The 18098-nt window shown below is 40.1% G+C and overlaps 1 protein-coding gene across 1 annotated transcript; it reads left to right on the top strand.

The window, feature by feature from the left end:
* Window positions 1–8776: 8776 nt before the first annotated feature.
* On the top strand, window positions 8777–17764 carry mylk4a (myosin light chain kinase family, member 4a). Its single transcript, XM_054596614.1, has 15 exons — window positions 8777–9307; window positions 11841–11978; window positions 12427–12523; window positions 12814–13246; window positions 13653–14005; window positions 14857–14962; window positions 15449–15542; window positions 15864–15973; window positions 16221–16362; window positions 16457–16527; window positions 16618–16746; window positions 16821–16973; window positions 17058–17136; window positions 17388–17442; window positions 17698–17764. Exons 1-14 carry the CDS (start codon window positions 8777–8779, stop codon window positions 17439–17441), a joined length of 2490 nt encoding a protein of 829 aa, XP_054452589.1. The 3' UTR covers window position 17442; window positions 17698–17764.
* The last annotated feature ends 334 nt before the right edge of the window (window positions 17765–18098 follow it).

Raw genomic sequence — 18098 nt, forward strand, 5'->3', positions numbered from 1 at the left:
GGCTCGTGAACAGCATGTGTCTGGTGGCCTCCTACCTCTGGAGCAGACTGTGTGATTTACTCTGCTACAGGAGGAGGCACGGAGAGTCCACTTCACTTGCCATTCAGGTATATACAAGGCTGTTTGACTTGTTGAATGACACAAATTTGTTTTCTGAAGAAAAATCACATTTTTCTTAAAAGGAACATGATTAAACAATTAATCTCATAGTAAGGGTGGTTGTTGATTTAGTATGGCTTTGAATATTTTACACTTCACTTTGTATTGTGTGTTTTATGTGCTAAAAATATGTGTGTGTGTGTGTGTGTGTGTGTGTGTGTGTGTGTGTGTGTGTGTGTGTGTGTGTGTGTGTGTGTGTGTGTGTGTTTTAATGTGTGTGTGTGTTTTAATGAACGACAAAGGCGGTTGAAAGACAGTTTTCCACCTTTGGGGATAGTAAGGTTTAATAAAGGTTTAATAAAGGTTTAATAAATAAATATCAATAAAGGAATATAATAATAATAATTATATTCTATCGCTAAAATCCGGCAATGTCACGTTTCCTACTTAGAGAATACGGAAAAAAAGCTAGTGTGAAGACTTTCTTTGATTTGCTTACTCCTGCATACGATTCCTGTAGGAATAATATGATCGTTTAAAAATAGTAAGCATCAGATGATTCACTGTTACCAGCAATGAAAAGTTGTGTGATTTCTTCTCGATGGACTTTAAACAGAAATCCTGACCAGTTACTAATACAATAGATCCTGTCGACAATTTTAGACGGCAGGAGAAGGGGAAGGCAACAGCTGCAACATCTTAAAACCTCCCTCACTTGATAATCTGACTGTCCTTGTAGGAATGTCCTATAAGACAGGAGGATGATCATTCCGAAAAGTGATTACCAGTAGAGACATATGTATATTAAAGGTGACGCTTTGCAGGTGAATGAAATGAGGTTGATATAACATAAAGTTATTAAAAATAAATCTAGAGATGGCAATATCCTTGCCATGAATTTATTTGCTCTGTTTATTCTCATTGATGTTGTTTTTAGTGTCCTTGGAAGATGCTATGATGCAGGGTTGGCATTGAATACCACTGTTTTACCACAATGTCACTGTGGAACGACAGGACTTTGAATTCCGTGGGAAAGATCCAGCTCACGCGTTCTGTTAAACACAACAGCATGCAGCAGAGGCATTGTGCTTTTGTGTTGTAGCATCATATTTCATGTCGATGGGCTCTCATCTTCAGGTACAATGCTGGCGACCGATGGAAATGACTTTCCTCACTAATCATAGCGTTGTAATTATTATAATTATTTTAACCTCAGACAACAAACAAGCGAACATGCACTGATGCATGCTTTCCAAATGTCATTGAGATAGACTTTAACAACCATAAATAGTACATATTTGTGCCTACTTTGGTTTATTTGACAGCTAAACTATATTTACATTATAGCAAGTTATTTTGATTTAATTGATATTTATTTCTTTATAATATTACTTTATACAGTTCAGTTTTTTCTAAGCACTTTTTAAAATATCTGTATATTAAGCCTTGTTTGTGTTGTCTTTAAATATATTTTGTTGTGCATTATCTGCTTACCTTTGCACTCACTTTTCCCTCGTTATCCTCCACCTAAATGTTACATTTAATTTAATTAGTTAGCTCAACATATGGTGGGTAATCCTTCCAGCAGCAATGTGGTGCTCAGTATTTGAAGGAAAGATGAGACAGTTAATTGTGATGCATGTGTGTTTTACTATGTTATGGATAGCAGCATAGGATAAAACATGAGATAAGGAGTTGATGGTGTTTATGAGTGCAGAGTCTAGAGAATCTGCTGTGAAGGGACAATGAGCTCTAACGGTAGAGCAATGACCAGTTATAGTAGTGTTTAGCTGCCATCTAATGATTTTTGCACTGTTACTGTGAAGTAGCATTGGTGTATTAATACAATGGTGACATTGCAAGTGGTGAAAAAAGCAACCGACTAAAAACCTTTCAAGATCAATGCAAGAGAGCTTCTCTGCTGATATTCACCTCTGTTCCAGTTATATTCATCCCTTCAAAACAACTAGATATGGCCCAGTCTCACTTTACCTGTTTCACACTGTAGAATGCTTATTTATGCTGAGCAAAATCTGCCTCTTAATAAATAAACATTACACATCTAAATACACGTATCCTACTGCCGTCAGACATTACGCTTCAGAGACAAGCCGACGGGCGCCCTCTCTTGTTTCCATTCCTCTCTTGGCATTCAGGAGATCCGCACTGACATTTACTGTTGTAGATCTACTAGTATGTGACTAAGCGTTTATTGCATTCTGTCACTAACCTTAAATATCCTTTGAGATCCTCAATGTAAAACGCTTCTTACATTTCCACACGGATAATTATAGTGCATCTGGGAACATCTTCTTCAAGTACAGGCCTAACTGTACATACAACAAAAACAATGAGTGCCACTCCTGCCCCAAAGTCATCTTGTGTGCTACATGTGTATGCTAATATGGCTAAAAGCACTGCTGCTGTCTTAACGCTCACACACTATCCCCTTCTAGCTCGTGAGCAGACGCATGCATTATGCTGGAGACACTTTTTTATTTTATTTCTGCTTGCAAGTCAAGTGGTGAGGTGTTTCAAACTCAAAAGGTTCTGTGTGGAGTATCATTTTAAATCTGACTTTTGAGCTCTGGAGTCTCGCTGTCCATCCTTTAAACAGATGGACATTGCCACCTACTGTTCAAAATAAAAGCTGAGTCGGTGAGTTAATTGGAACAAGAGCATACAGTTCCAAATGTATTCATAAGACACTGAGCAGAATTATGTACAATCAGATATATAGCGAAACCATTAACACAAAACAGTAAAAACACAAAGACGGTAATAAACAAAGGCAACTCTCATGGTGAGTTAAAAAGCTAAGATGTATTCTGAGTAGGAATTAATATACATCGACTGGATGATTATGTACAGTATTTAAATTGACAGCGACAGATGATGTACATATTAAAACATTTATACATTAAAAAGTGTAGAATAATAATCTATAATGGCAGCAGTGGATGTTCTGTTGTTAGAGGGTTATTGACAGTGAGTGACTGATGTTAAGTGTCCATCAGAGTGATGGCCTTTTCGAAGAAGCTGCTCTTGTGTCAGGTTGTTTTTGGTGAACAGTGTTCTTTAACGCTTTCCCAGAGAGGAGAAGTTCAAACTGTTTGTGTTCAGGGCGTCAAGGGTCTGCAGTGATGTTTCCTGGATGGAGGACAGGCTGGCACCAATGTTTTTCTCTGTAGTTCTAATTGTCTGTTCTAGTCTGTTACTGTCCTGTTTGTTGGCTGATCCAAACAACACAGTGATGGATTTACAGAAGACAGACTGGATTATTATAGTTTTCCCTGATGGTGTCTATGTAGGAAGCCCTATGGATGTTCTGAGAAATGATGGATTCCATAAAGGCCGATAACCCTTGTGTGGTCGGCACATTTCAAGAGTTTACCGGCGGGTCTCCTGAGGTGCAGTGGTTGGTCTAAACTGGTCTTCATCCTTTAGACTCTAAAGGATGAAGACCAGTCGAGAGAGCAGACATCCCTTAGGGGGTCGCCGTGCTAATGGTATCGCTGCTGGATGTGATTTTCCACAGCCTCACCTGCTCCTCCTGCCTGTCAGTACGTTTGTGATCCTGGGTGAGTTTGGAGCGGAGTATCTCTGGGATAAAGGTGTTGAACGCCGAGCTGAAGTTCACAAACAGGATCCTTGCGTGTGGGGATTCGAGGTGTGGCAGGATGTATTGCAGTCCCGTGTTGACTGCATCATACACTGACATGTTTGCCTGGTAACTGCAAGGAGTCCAGCAGAGGTCCTGCTATGTCCTTCAGGTGGGTCAACACCAGTCTCTCAAAGGATTGACAACAGACGTCAGAGCGAGGGGCCTGTGGTCATTTAATCCTGTGATGGGGAGATTCTTGACCAACTGCAAGCGTGAAGGTGGGCCTGCTAACACCTACATAAAGAGTCTCACAGTAGTCAAGTCGGGTCGAGATAAAAGCATGTATAACATCTTTATAACGTTTTATAACAGTTTGCATAATTTCTTTTATTTTAGCATGTCCAATCTCAAAAGGCATCAATGCATATCCAATGAAATCTCTCAACATTTGGATTATTAGGTTTAGACCTGATAACATGTACATTCATCACATTTTCAACAGACGTGCAATACGCATGTATGTATGTGGGGAGTCAATGTATTGAATCAGCATAAGGTATTTTTAATAACCTTATATTGACAAATCAAAACAGCAGCAGAATATGTTTATATGCCAAGAGGAAACATGAGAGGGAAGGAACAGTAGAGACATCTTAGACATTAGCACAGGGAGTTAGGTTTCAACGCTGCCACACATATTTAAGCCAACAAGTTTCCAAGAGAAAGTATAGCCAGAGCTGGCCGGCTGTGCGATGTGTGAGTGGAGACTGGTGAGGTGACTGGACAGTAGCCACAGCACACAGTCCTGCTGCTTCCCAGGACATTGTGTTCTCACTTGGGGAGGTGGTGCTCCATTTTTAACAGTTCACCTTGTCCCTGTGCCAAATAAAAAAACAAATACAGAAGGCCATGCAGGTCACATTATTCAACTAGACTGTACCTCTCACAAGAAGAGACTTGTTTTAATGACAGCGTAATAATAAGACGTCCATGCATTTAAGTGCATTTTTGCATCAACAACTTTGTTTTGTCTTCATTCATTTTGCCATAATCATGTCTCGATCGAAAGGGGTCTCATAATCACTTATTGGTTTGAAATCTTTTTTTAGGAAAAATGCAGAGTATATTCTCTGGTACTATAGCCTCTCAGATGCTAAGATATACTGTTTTTCTCTGTCCTGTATAATTGCAGATTGAATATCTTTGAATTTTGGGTTTGGTCAGACAAAAGTTTGATTTTTGAAGACGTCAGCTTGGGCTCTGAGAAACTGATGAGAATTTATTTCCTCCATTGTTTATATTATGACCAAACAATTAAATGAGTTCTAAAAGAATCATTGGAAGATTAATGGATAATAAAAATAATCACAATCACTATATTTAACATGATATTGATAATGATGATATAGCTCCCAAAATTTGGAATATGTCAGTTTATCTGCATGTACTGCCCGTGCTGCAGTGAAACAGAGCTGGTTGAAAATGGGCAAAGGTTTCCTTTTTTCGTCCTAGTCCTCCTCCTAATCGAACAGCAGGTGAGGGAGGTGTGTAGGTGCAGCTTAGACTGTACATAAGTAGTGGACGTAGTCTCTGTGACGTGTCCCATTGGTTTTGGGGGCTAAGGTTTTGAAGCCTCGAAAAATGCAATTTAGGTACATGTCAGATTTTCTCCTCCAACCTGGTTAGGTTTCGGAAAATATCATGGCTTGGGTTAAAATAAACTATTTCAGTCAGAAAGCTGTGAAGGTTAACTTCTCATATGTGCGCATTAGGGCTTCTGCCATCTTGTTTTTTTGGAACCAGAAGTAACATGAGAGGGTGGAGCTTTGTACAACTGTACGCTGAACAAGACATTTTTAGGCGACCAAAACTTTACAAACAACTTTGCTGAACTGCAAAACACACTATGAAAGGGTTAAAGTTGTAAATACAATAAAAACACAGACAACTCTCAGACTGGACGATGCACTGGCAGCGTCCTGTCAATCACAATGTAGCCACACTCTTAACCATACGCTGCTTTATCGTCTGTTTTACTTTAAATGGGATCATAATTTACTAAATGAATATCATGCTGTATTGAAGAAGCCTTGAAACTAGCGATTGACACACTAAATTCATGTTTACAATGTTTACTGAGGTAATAGATCTAGTGAGAAGTAGGGTCATTTTTTCATAGACTTTTATACAATCCAACTTCTTTTTACAGCTGACCATTAGAAAGAATCCAAGGTTAAGTTAAAGTTGTTGTCTGGTGTGTGGCCAACAGTCCTTCGTGGCTCTGTTTTTACACCAAACTCTAAGCCCGCCCACTTTTTAAGTGTTCCGCTCAAATATGAAAGACTTGATTTAAATCCCTCTTGTAACTGTACGCTTCTCGAATAATCTGTTTCACTGTGAAAGACGTCACTCTACAGAAGCTAAAGACGCTCCAACTTCTGTTTCACTAACTTTAAAGGAGCTAAGCCCTCTGCTGTATATCACTTTACCTTCAAATGATTCCACTCTTGACGCCTGCTAGTCAGTAGGTTTTCAAACTGCAGGGTCAACCATCATCTTCAGCAGTCACTCGAGGCGCGCGTGACTTTGTTTAATGTGGGGAGACTGGTTCACGGACAGCCACCACACGGTCGTTGATAGATCTCGGTCAGGATCCAGTGGCATGGAGTCCATGACGACTGGGGCCCTTTTCTGTTGCAGCATTTGGCGTGATTCTCCCTCAAAGTCAGCCATCATCCTCCGCCTGTTCAACCGTTGAGCTGGTTGATCTTGCTTTTTGTGAAAGACCTCCCTGTCGAATTTCCGCCATGGGCGACCCTACCAGGAGCATAGCTCCAGACGGCGTCGCTATCGGGATTTCAGGAACACACAAGCTTCTCCACCACGACAAGGTGACAAACCACAGAAAGGCTCAACCAGGACACAAACACATAAACATACAAGTGTTTGTTATGGCTTTCTGAACATTCATGCAGTTGTCAATGCCCTCCAAACAGCCTAATCATTTAGCAGTCACATTAACTAATCATAACTTTTATCATGCACCACTGGGCACCAACAGGGCAGTGAATTCTCACCTGCCGCCTTGTGAGTTCAGTCTGTGTGCACACTTACTTGCATTGCAAAGAGGGTGAGAGAGGTCTTTGAGCCATGATGTTGTTACTTTCTTTGGTGTTGGTTTCACTGTAAAGTGTAAGAGATATAAACAAGACATTTGCTTTATATAATACACCTCAGAGGCCAAGGCGTCTGTTTACATCCCCTGCGGGGTTTAATAACCTTAAAGTACCCCTACCTCGAAGCAATGAAAGATATCATAGTCATGCATGGTAACCTTTTCAACGTGCAGCAAAATAACTGTGGCAGAATCCATTTCTTTTTTACTTTCTTTTGTCAAGTAATACCTAACATTCTTCTTGCTTCTTGCGTGGATAAAATCCAGTCCGTCTGTTCTTTGCACACCCCTGCATAAGAAAGTTAACACAACATGCTGCAAATGACCTATGTTGTCTGTCATCTGTTGGCATCCAAGGACAGGTGTGAGCGTCCCTGTCCTCCTTGAGTGATTGATGGTTTATTTCCCTCCCATCTGTTTCTGCCCTGTCAGAGTCTGTTGTTCATTCCGCTGAAGCCGTCTTGAGGGAAAGAGAGTAACATGCAAGCTGACGCTGTGTCTTGTCATTACACACAAGCTGACAAGTAAACTCCTTCTCATTTCCTTCCCCTCACTTTACCCAACTCGACTCCACTCTATATGCCAAGTTCACAGCCCCGTCCCAGTGAGGGGGAGTCTGGCTGGGGTCCCTGCGCCTCAGTTTGCCGTCTGTGTGTCAAAAGTATTTCACGGTGGATTGAGCAAAGCTGTATTCCTCCTAAACTCTATCACCCACGAATTCATGGTGACAAAATGAGTTTGCGAAGTTTGGAAAAATTGTGTGCAACAACTAGATATTTAAATAATTGTGACTACAGCATGTAATCAGTGTTTGATTAGGAATCCAATATCTGTATAATGTCTGCTGACATAAACACGTGTTGTTATGAGAATAAATCATACATATTTTGATTTAAAGGGAACATGGATTAAGGTCATATTACAAGAGCTCAGTTAAAATAGATCACGTAGTCGCTTAAGGGAGGTTATCGGTGGATGTTTTTGTCAGTGAGCAGGCATCATATAAATCACCCATGTCACCCGTCTCTTCTTTCAGCAAAAGGGCTAAACGTCTTACTGTAGGTCCCTTTAGCTGGTAGCCACATCGTTCTTCACATTTCCCTCAACACACAAGTGCAAGCTACAAGCATTCAAGAGATAAGAGGGGGATTTGTACTACTTTTCCAGTACAGCTGTGCCAAATAACCAGCGGCATTTCAGACTTTTCAATGTCAACACAACTTGTATTCAGAATGACAATATAATCTCTTCTTTTACTTTGAACCCCACCTGTGATATCTTTGTCCACATAAGCATGTCGACCAGACGTGTCCTTCTGTCACAAGGAGTCGATGTCATTGCCATTTGAATCGGAAAAAACGGTGAAACTGAATGAGCATTGTCACACTGAAGAAGTTCTGTGTACAGTATCCATTTTAACACCTAGCAGGGGAGTGACGTTGATGGGCTTAACACTTGAAGGCTCTCAAATGTCTCATAGCCCGAGCAGTGCCAAGCCCCCACCCAAAACACTTGACCCCTGCTGACGTAGACTGTCCATTTGCATTTATGGACGTCGGCTCACTCCATTCTTAATGCCACTTCTAGTGTGGAGAGAAGCAGACGCCAGTGTGAAAGAAACAGAGAAGTGTTTTTTTGGCTTCATACTAGTGAGAGCTCACTTTACTTGAGCTTTAGAGGTTTAAAATTGTCATCTGCATTCTTGTCAATTGGGGATCTTTAAAAAAACAAACTTTTTGGAACCACTTTTTTGTATCTAATTTAGTTTGCACAGCAACGGGGAGCACTGAAAGGTAGAGCTGGCTACGATTTTTGAAAAATACTTTTTGTCTGTTTCACGGACGTTATTGGTCCTATTTTTGTCTCAAGTTGGTGTCTTAACGTGATCACCGGAAGCCATGACTTCCTTCGTAGTGAACAAAGTAGGAGATGGCAACGGTGCAAGCTTTGACCTCATCCAAAACCGAATCGAGTCGCTCAGCAGCAAGATGGACAAGCTCATCAACATTCAAGAAAAGGTCCTAAACCGATTAGATGGGATGTCTCAGGATATTGACGGCATTGAAATGGATATGGAGAATCTGAAGGTTGACCATGAGGAGATCCATCTTCCACCCAAGATGGTGAGCCCGACCCAGGGCATGGGGCAAGAGGTGAGGGAGATATGCCAAGAGATGAGCACCATAATGTTGGTGGTGAACCAACGGTCCGAGCAGCAGGCTCAGAAGCTCGAAGGGATGGAAAAGCTGGTCCTCAGCATGCAGCAGGTGATCAGCTTCATCGGGGAGACGGTGAAGAGTTCCAGGGTTATGGAGCTGATTTTTAAAGGCTCTGCGGCTCGGAAGGGCTCGAAACCCAAAGACAGTAAAGGGAAGCAAGCCATTAAGAGGAAATCCTCTACGGACACAATAAACAAGAAACTTGACAAGGTGAGACTAAGAGCCTGAAATATTATGCCAAAACTCAAAAGTATCTTTTCTTGAAGTATAATGTGAATAAGCTTCATTATATTGCTTTTGTATGAAGTAGGTTTTGGAGAAACTTTACCCAAATTTTGATATGAATAAAGGGTTGATATGTTTGCCAGTGTATATCTGCACTGTTACGTTTGTGTCGTCATGGTGTCCCAGCCCATTCATCCCTAAGGACATCTCATCTTGCTATGGCGTTGCAAAAGATGCTATATGTGTTACTTGCTGACTTTGATTTCTCAGATCTCACAAAGATCTTGTTCTTCTTGTTGTTTTTGGCAGAACATGTGAAATTGATCATAGCAGCAAAGCTGACCACTCCAACAGTTCAACTCTTGCCTATGAATGGGACTTGGCTTGTGTGTGTAGAATAATGAGCTAGTGTTGTGGGATTTAGCATGTTTACACTTGCCAACTGCTGATTATAGGTAATTCATGCTAATTCTATAGTGTTCTGTAAGCTGCTGACCAATAAATATGTCACTTATAGTTTACATGAAACCCCAATACAACTCACATTTATACTTGTTGGCTCTCTGCACATGCTGAGTGGAACATGGCCTCTTTGGCGTGAGGCTCACTCTTGGAATCCCCCGGCAGGGCACGAGAGGTGAGGCCATGGGTGAAATGTGAGAGTCCTGGTTTAGAAATGCTGCTTTTGGAATCGTGGCTGCAGTGTTTGTGGTCCAAAGGTCTTTAACCCTTTCAGTTTTACCAGGAGTCAGGTGTCAATAAATTGTGGTGAGTCAGCCTTTTGCCCCTCTTCAGCCCTGACTCACTTAAATGAGGCACATTTCTACCCTGTATATGAACACTGTTTGTTACACTTACTTGTGTACAATTCAATGCTTTGCTAGTAAGGTCATGTATGCATTACATGACTAGTTTCCACTGCTTTACATTGGATAACAGTGGGTATTGGCTAAAGTCTATGCCATGTGATTCTATGCAAATGACTTAGGCTAACTTCCTGCAGTGCAAAATAGGACTTCAAAAGATTTTATTGGGAGTCCTGCTGATAGTGCTGTCAAAGCACGTTTGATTTAGAGTTCCAGCAAATGTTCGTCTTTAGCACTGCATGCAGTATTTCAGGAATTACCTGTGCATTTTCATAAAAGAAAAAAAATAACTTGTACTTTGTAAATATATATTCTCAGTGAGGTAACTGTTGGTCCTCTTAGAATCCAGAATTTTAACTGTGGCTGAATCAAACATTTTTTAATACCTATGAAACTGAAGTCACCTCCGATCCAACCTGATGTTTTTGTCTTTACCATACAATCATTTGACCTTTTATTAAGGTCATTAAGTGCTGCTTGGCATCAAAATCATGAGCCACACTTACAGAACTGTTATCACCACATTTCTATCACTTGCGCAGCTGCAGAGGTTTGAGTCATATCTCTTTTCCTCTACGACCTACAAGAGTAAACTCACCTGAGTGGTTGTAATGTCGGGTTACCACATACTTGAAGAGATATTAATATCATAGTGCACAGTGTACAACGATGCAGTCAGTTTTTTTTGTGTTAAATTAAGATATGATGAGCTCAAGCCAATTAAAAGTTTGGATCATGATTTTATGGCTAGATTATAGCCTGATGATTAACGACCACATACCACCATGACAGCTTCTATGTGACTCACATTTCTGGGAAAATATGTGGTCATCAGAGCACCTGTCAGGTGGTGGCACCATCTTCATCCACCTCCAGAGGTGTGAGATACCTTAAAACGGCTGTTACTATGGTCTTCTCACGCTTTCTCCAAACTCCCAACTAGAGTTTTGAACTTTAGAAAACACGGCTGTCACTGGGGAAACACTGCACTGGAAATACACCCCCGCTGCTGTTTACCACGCAACAGCATTCGGAGAACAAATGTGAGACCACTGGAGTTCCAGACAGGTTTTTCCATGCTGACCTGATCAGAGAGTGTTTAGTGAGTTTCCTCAGCTGAGAAATTTGAACAACAGCCTATGGTCGCTTGTAATATTTTCCGCTCAGGGTCAGCATTGCATTCCTTCGCTGAGTGCGACAAGTGATAAGCTATAAATTCACTGCCCCACTGCCGTCTATCCATCTGCTATGAATAATCAAAGGCATGCCATTATGCAAGTCAGTCTGTGCATGGAGAAGTGCAATACATGTGCTAACCTGTAAGATGAAAACAGAGGAAGTATTGCTTATATTTTCCCTTTCGTCATTGTTTTATGTGATGTCATTGAATTATTCATTTGATGTTTGATTCATTTGTTGTGTTGTGTGGTTTACATTTGACCCTAACTTCATCATATCAAACTGCTGCTGTCATTTCATTGAATTAATTACTTGATTTTGATAAATGTTATGTGCATTACATGTGACCCTAACTTCATCATATCAACCTTTTGTATCTCTTATTGACATTTATTCTTAACATGTAATATTTCTTCCTTTTCATGTGCATTCATATAACCCTACTAATAATTGCCATCTTGTCTTTTTGCTAGAAACCTACCTCTAATAAAGCCATTAAAGGAAATCAACAGATAACTCCTGCATGTGAGCCCAGTTCTCCACAGACTTCCAACAAGATAAAGCTCCATGGACCAAAGCATTTCCTCACCTGTCGCAAATGTGGAAAATTTGTAGGTCTATTGTGCTTATAGTCTGTATGTACACAGGAACGTATCTTTTTTTAATTTATAATAGCAAGTGTGTGTGTGTGCTTTTGCTTTTACGGCTCCTTGTTCTTCATGTTTAAGCGTGCAAGGCTGCCTCCTGTAGTGTTCTGATTTTCTTGACGAGAAGAGAGCTGTGCGTTTCATTTGGCAAAGAAAAAATATATTGTGGACTTTAAATTTAGCTTTGGGATAGTAAACAGTGCAGTATGACATAACAGAATGGTTTATCTTTAGCCAGGGTAGTAAAGCAAAGTTCTGGCATCTTGATCTGGCGAAGAAGAAAAAAAACTTCTAAAACATAACTTTAATATAACATTTTGACTGTAATAATTTATTTAAGAATGCAACAATTGATTGTTGATTAACTGAATTGTTAAGATTTCTCTGATTGTTTTTTATTTCTATTCCACAGCTGAAGGACCAGAAAGGTAAAGATGGGACGGAAAAGCCCCCATTGAGCCCAAAGGGTCTGAAAGCTCAAAAGAAAATGAAGCCTCCAGACACAGCAGGTGGTGATATCAACATACTTTTATTCTACAGAAATATATCAGTGCTTAAACTCAAGTGCACAATTGAAATAATAGCGAGACACAACAGCAGCTTAACAAAAATAAAAACATGAATTTGCCCTTATAGATCTTATGCGTTAGACTGATATTCTATTATTACATGTACAGCTGTGTCACACTGACACAGAAACCAAGCTCAGAAGGTCAAAGTGAAATATATCCTATAACCTTTCAAGGTATTTAACAGGTTGTGAGGGTTCAAATCTGAATCATGTTTGGACTTCTTGCAGAAAACATCTCCTTTAAGAAGCAGGCATTGCTTCTCGAAGAGGTACAGAAACTGAACAGGGAGAATGCAGAGAAATCAGGTCACCAGCTCACCTCTGGACATCTGGATCTGGAGGCTGGAGTGTCAACTAAAGACAAACAACCTGACGCCCCTGCTTGCAAAGTGGTCGACTACCTGCTTGAAGATTCCCAAGCATCTGTGGATGAGAAACAAAAGATTATAGAGGTGGTTAGTGAGGAGCTTGCTGGGGAAAAGGTGAATGAAGCAGAAGCAGCGGTAACAGAGGAGGAACCAAAGCTTGATGTGGAGGAAGAGAAAGAAAAAGAAAAGCTACCAGAGGAAAATAAGGAAGAGGTTGCTCCTCCTGAAGAAAAAGCCAAAGCCCCAGAGTTGCCGGCTGCCCATAAGGACGAAAAAGAGCAGACTGCAACTAGGTAGATAATGTTTAACCCCAATAAGAATTAATTTAATTTAATCAATTTATCCATTATTTGATCAACAAAAAATTATGCTGCAATGTTTTAAAAATGAACAGACATTTGATATATATGGAGCCTCATTAATACAAAAGTTATTGATAGTTCTATTTGAGAGATCCTACAAATAATTTCAAGCTTTTAATTTGTTATTAGCCATGATCTATTATAAATACATTTCATTGATTATAATGACTTATTTCTCAATGGTGAGGGATGGAACCCTCATGTTTATTTTTTTAGATCAATGGAACTGTGCCTTTAGCCACATCTACTTTACCTAGTATTTACCGGAAACTATGCAAGCTGTAACGACACAAAACCAACAAACAATAACAAATAAAAAAATGTTTTTTTCCAGCAGTGACGACCACAAAGATGCCCCATCATCTCCAGAATCTGAGCAGGACCAGATATCAGAGGCCAGCAGAACGAGCAGCGAGTTATTTGTGACCGAGGAACTCTTTGTAGTGGAGGAACACACAAAGAGCCGGGTGGTGGTGGTGGAGGAGGAGAAGGAAGAGGAGGAGGCGAAGAAGGAAGACAACGAGGAGGAAGAGCAGAATCTTGAGTCTGAGGGCTGGGCCGTCTTCAGGGCAGATGGAATTCAATTCCAGTTGAACCTGAAACAAAGGGTGGAGAGAGAGAGAAAGGTGAATGATGCGGTTGAAGATGCAGAAGAGGAGGAGGATGAAGATGCAGAGCAGTACTTTATTGGTGAGTCAGGACTCCTCCGCAATCAATCATGGCAGGAAGTTGAAAGTTTGAGTAACTGAGCTTTGTTGGACCAGTTTTAATCCAGTTTAATTCTACTGTGAGGCAGAGTTAGAATTAGTTAATCATTAGAAAATGTACATGTTAAAGATTCTGTGTGTGTACCTTTAATTCTGTATAGTTTGAATTTTAATGCCCACATATAGTGGTGTATAGTTGTTTTGTAAATCACTTCATACTAGAACTAAAAATGTATCAGCTTATTACAGATATAACGGTATTAGTGTATATGGTGGCTTATAAATAAAAAAAACCTGCAGTGCACAAATGTGAAAGTAGGTTTGATGTAATTTAATATAACTGTTACCATTTCATAGTTTGTCCACCAGAGAGCAACCACAAGTTGATCTTTTTAACATGTAAAATGTCCTGCTGAGTATAAATATTCTTAACGATTCTTAAAAAAAAGAAAACAACAAGTATTGGTCAGGCTATATTTCATACAATAAATCCTTTATGCTTTCTTAATATCTTCATGGCCGGTGTGAGAATGCTAAGTTGGTACAGTACAGTAGTATGAAGTAGAATAAAGCACATGAACCAGGTATTCACTAGAGGATGTGTTGTGCTGAAGCATGGTGACTCCTCTGTGATATTTAAACAACAACCAGCCTGTAGTTGATATTAATCATAGCACATTAATGCACAATGTGCTAACTTGATTATAGCAGCCATGCAGCCTATCAAAAGCCTCACTGTAGTTGATTAACAATGAAGCTCCTCTGTTCTCACATTGCTCATAACTTATTAAAACAGATTATGTCTTTTTTCTCGGGTCCCCCATCCTACTTTAGACACCTCTACTCCTCCAGCGGCTCCTTTTAATCACCGCATTGTTTCTGCCAAGCCCAACCAGATCATCAACTTCTACACCATCAACTGGCAGGAGGTCCTGGGCGGGTGAGCACCGTACTTTTCAAATCTCTGAGTCATGTAAAAAATGAAAACTATTGACGACCGGTTGATCTATTGCAGATCAAAGGCAGGTTGAAAGAGGTTCCCATAAAGCCCTAATTGCGTAACCCCCTTCCCCTCTCCTCTCCCCATAACTCCAGAGTCCCTCCAGTTATTTTTACCTCGGGACTGAGTGGTATGTGAAACAGTATCCCTGGTGCCAGCTGGTAGCTAATCACTAAGTGTTAATCCAAGTCTTCAAAGAGGAGACACAGCCCAGCTCAGATTTAATGAAATAACAGATTAAGCTCAACACTGTCCTAAAACCTCTCTGTTTGACAAAAGATCACTTTTTGGATTTGTCATGGAAACAACGTCTCTGTCCTGTTTCACAACTTTTCTCGGCTGCTGTGATGTACGATTTGATACAGTGTGCGACTCTGACTGTGCAACTAAAATAATGTATTATTCTATTCTCTCCCTCTCTTCCAGGGGTCGTTTTGGCCAGGTGCACAAATGTGTTGAAAACTCCTCCGGTCTCACTTTGGCAGCGAAGGTCATCAAAGCCAGGAGTCTGAAAGAAAAGGTAACGTCCAGTATCATCATGATGATTTAGTCCTATTTTGATACTACAGTGAGAGCCACACCACATGATATAAAAAGCAAAGGGTAGTACACACTAATGCACTACAATCCCACTTGGAACAGAAGCAGAGGGAATATTTCTCACCTAGGTGAGAAATATTTGACCTAGAGGAGAAGATACATTGTCTTATAGCAGAGAACAGCTGAAACCTCTCATCGTGTCCGTGTGTGTGCGCTCGCTTGTCTTGTGTGTGTGTTTGTCTGCGACTGCGTCTGTATGTCTGCTGCTGCATCTGTCTGTCTGCACCTGTGTTTTTGGTAGGAGGTGGTGAAGAATGAGATCCAGGTCATGAATAATCTGGACCATGCCAGCCTGATCCAGCTCTATGCAGCTTATGAGTCAAGGAATGACATCATCCTTGTACTTGAATAGTATGCTCCTTCTTTTATATTTTCAGCACATATTCTTTCAAAACAACGCTGTTTACCAAGTAGTTTTCCTTCATAGATTTTAAAATACTTAATTAATATCCTGTAGAATATTGTTTAAATTTGTTGATAATTGTATTCTTAATAGTGTGGATAATTATGCTAAAATAAAACACTACTTTCGATTTGAAGAATGCTATAAATGTTGGGTGTTTGATTGGGTTTTATATGCATTTGTCTTGAACCTTAGTGTCGGTGGAGGAGAGCTGTTTGACAGGATCATTGATGAAAACTACACTTTGATGGAGCTGGACGCTGTTCTTTTCATCAGGCAGATTTGTGAGGGCCTGCAGCACATGCACAAAATGTACATCCTACACTTGGATTTAAAGGTAACAAAGTCACTTATATTCTTTGTAATATTATTTGGAAATAAAATATGTGACGCATCTCAAAGTTAAATCCTTCAATTGCTTCAAATTTCAGCCAGAGAACATTCTATGTGTGAGCAGAGTCACAAATAAGGTCAAAATCATCGACTTCGGTCTTGCTAGGATGTAAGTACTAGCATTTGCTTATATTTTCTTCACAATTTTACCGACTGATGTAATAAAACTAAATGTAATTGGCCCTTTCCCCCATCATAGATACAAACCACGTGAGAAGCTGCGAGTGAACTTTGGCACTCCAGAGTTTCTTGCTCCCGAAGTCATCAACTACGACTTTGTGTCGTTCAACACAGACATGTGGAGCCTCGGCGTCATCACCTACATGCTGTAAGTAAACACACAAACGCATGCACACACATGCACATAACTGATGCTAATGACTGTCTGTGTCTTCCTGTTAGTCTGAGCGGTCTCTGTCCCTTCCTCGGTGACGATGACAACGAGACTCTGAACAACATCTTGGCCTGTAAGTGGAACTTTGAGGAACAAGAGTTTGTGGATACGTCTGAGGAAGCCAAAGACTTCATCTCCAAACTACTCGTTGTGAATAAAAGGTAACCATCGTCTCGTCCTCTGTGTGTGTGCTGTGTGGTGATCTTGAACAGAATATATATATGTGTCATTGTGTGTGTCATTAGCTGGAGGATGGGAGCATCTGAGGCCTTGAGACATCCTTGGCTGTCTAACCCAGTCCTTCATCATCGCCTTCATACGAAGGTAGAGTTCACAGTCATCGCCTGCATTTATCATAAACTAACTGAGAAACTCCACAGGATGTTGATCTTATAACTTAAAATAATATTGAAGAAATTGACCGAAATACTGAACAGCACTAAAATTCAAATATTGTTCTTTAAGAAAAGATATAAAATGTGTTGTATACTTTCTGAATATCATATTTACATTACAAATAGGTTTTTTTTATTGTTGTAGCGAAATTAATCACTTTTATTTGCTTTATTTCACAGAAAACTATGTGCAGATCACGGCGTTCATCGTGTGTGCCTACGACTGATAGTTGAGGTTGGTCCCTCTTCTTTTTAGGCAAAAAAGAAATATTGTTATTCTGTTTAAGCTGTTCAATTTTCTTATTTTTTTTGCAAAAAGAGATAATTACTTCAAACATTAAGCCTGTAAAGGAATGCTTCAAAACATCCACAAGGGGGAAGCATATCTCAAATTTTGTGCAGGGGCTGTCTGTTACTGTGTGTGTTTGTGTATATATACATGTATATATATAGTTAGTCATCCCATTTACACTACACTGTCTTTTTTTAGGGCTACAAAGATGTGATGGCTTCAGCCATGGCCACTTGGACCAACCTTCCTGTCCACGTAAATGACCTTAATTTCAGTCCATGGCATGGGCTGAAATTCTAGCTACCCCACCAACCCTGTCCTGTCATGTGATCCACTGTTGTTGTGTTTATGTCCGCAATGTACGAAAACTATATACAGACATAACAGTTTTGTTTAACTGTGATTTAATTGTGATAGGCCCACCATGCATTAGACTGCAGTAATGATTCAAAAGGTGAACAAAATAACCAGAACATTTTATAACATAGTTTTGTTATTATAAATGGCAACTCAACTGTTCAGGTTGTTTACGTTTGTTATTTTTATCATCACCTCATATGTGGAATCAAACGTTGCTAATGTCAGAGTCTGACCTACTG

Source organism: Anoplopoma fimbria, chromosome 3, assembly GCF_027596085.1.
Source record: "Anoplopoma fimbria isolate UVic2021 breed Golden Eagle Sablefish chromosome 3, Afim_UVic_2022, whole genome shotgun sequence".
Classification (NCBI taxonomy): domain Eukaryota; kingdom Metazoa; phylum Chordata; class Actinopteri; order Perciformes; family Anoplopomatidae; genus Anoplopoma; species Anoplopoma fimbria.

Bases quoted from the DNA above. Each gene is read 5' to 3' on its own strand.
- mylk4a (XM_054596614.1), top strand. From the start codon at position 8,777: ATGACTTCCTTCGTAGTGAACAAAGTAGGAGATGGCAACGGTGCAAGC. The intron at 15,543-15,863 runs GTAACGTCCAGT...TGTTTTTGGTAG, and splicing joins CCAGGAGTCTGAAAGAAAAG to GAGGTGGTGAAGAATGAGAT. The intron at 16,974-17,057 runs GTAACCATCGTC...GTGTGTCATTAG, and splicing joins CTACTCGTTGTGAATAAAAG to CTGGAGGATGGGAGCATCTG.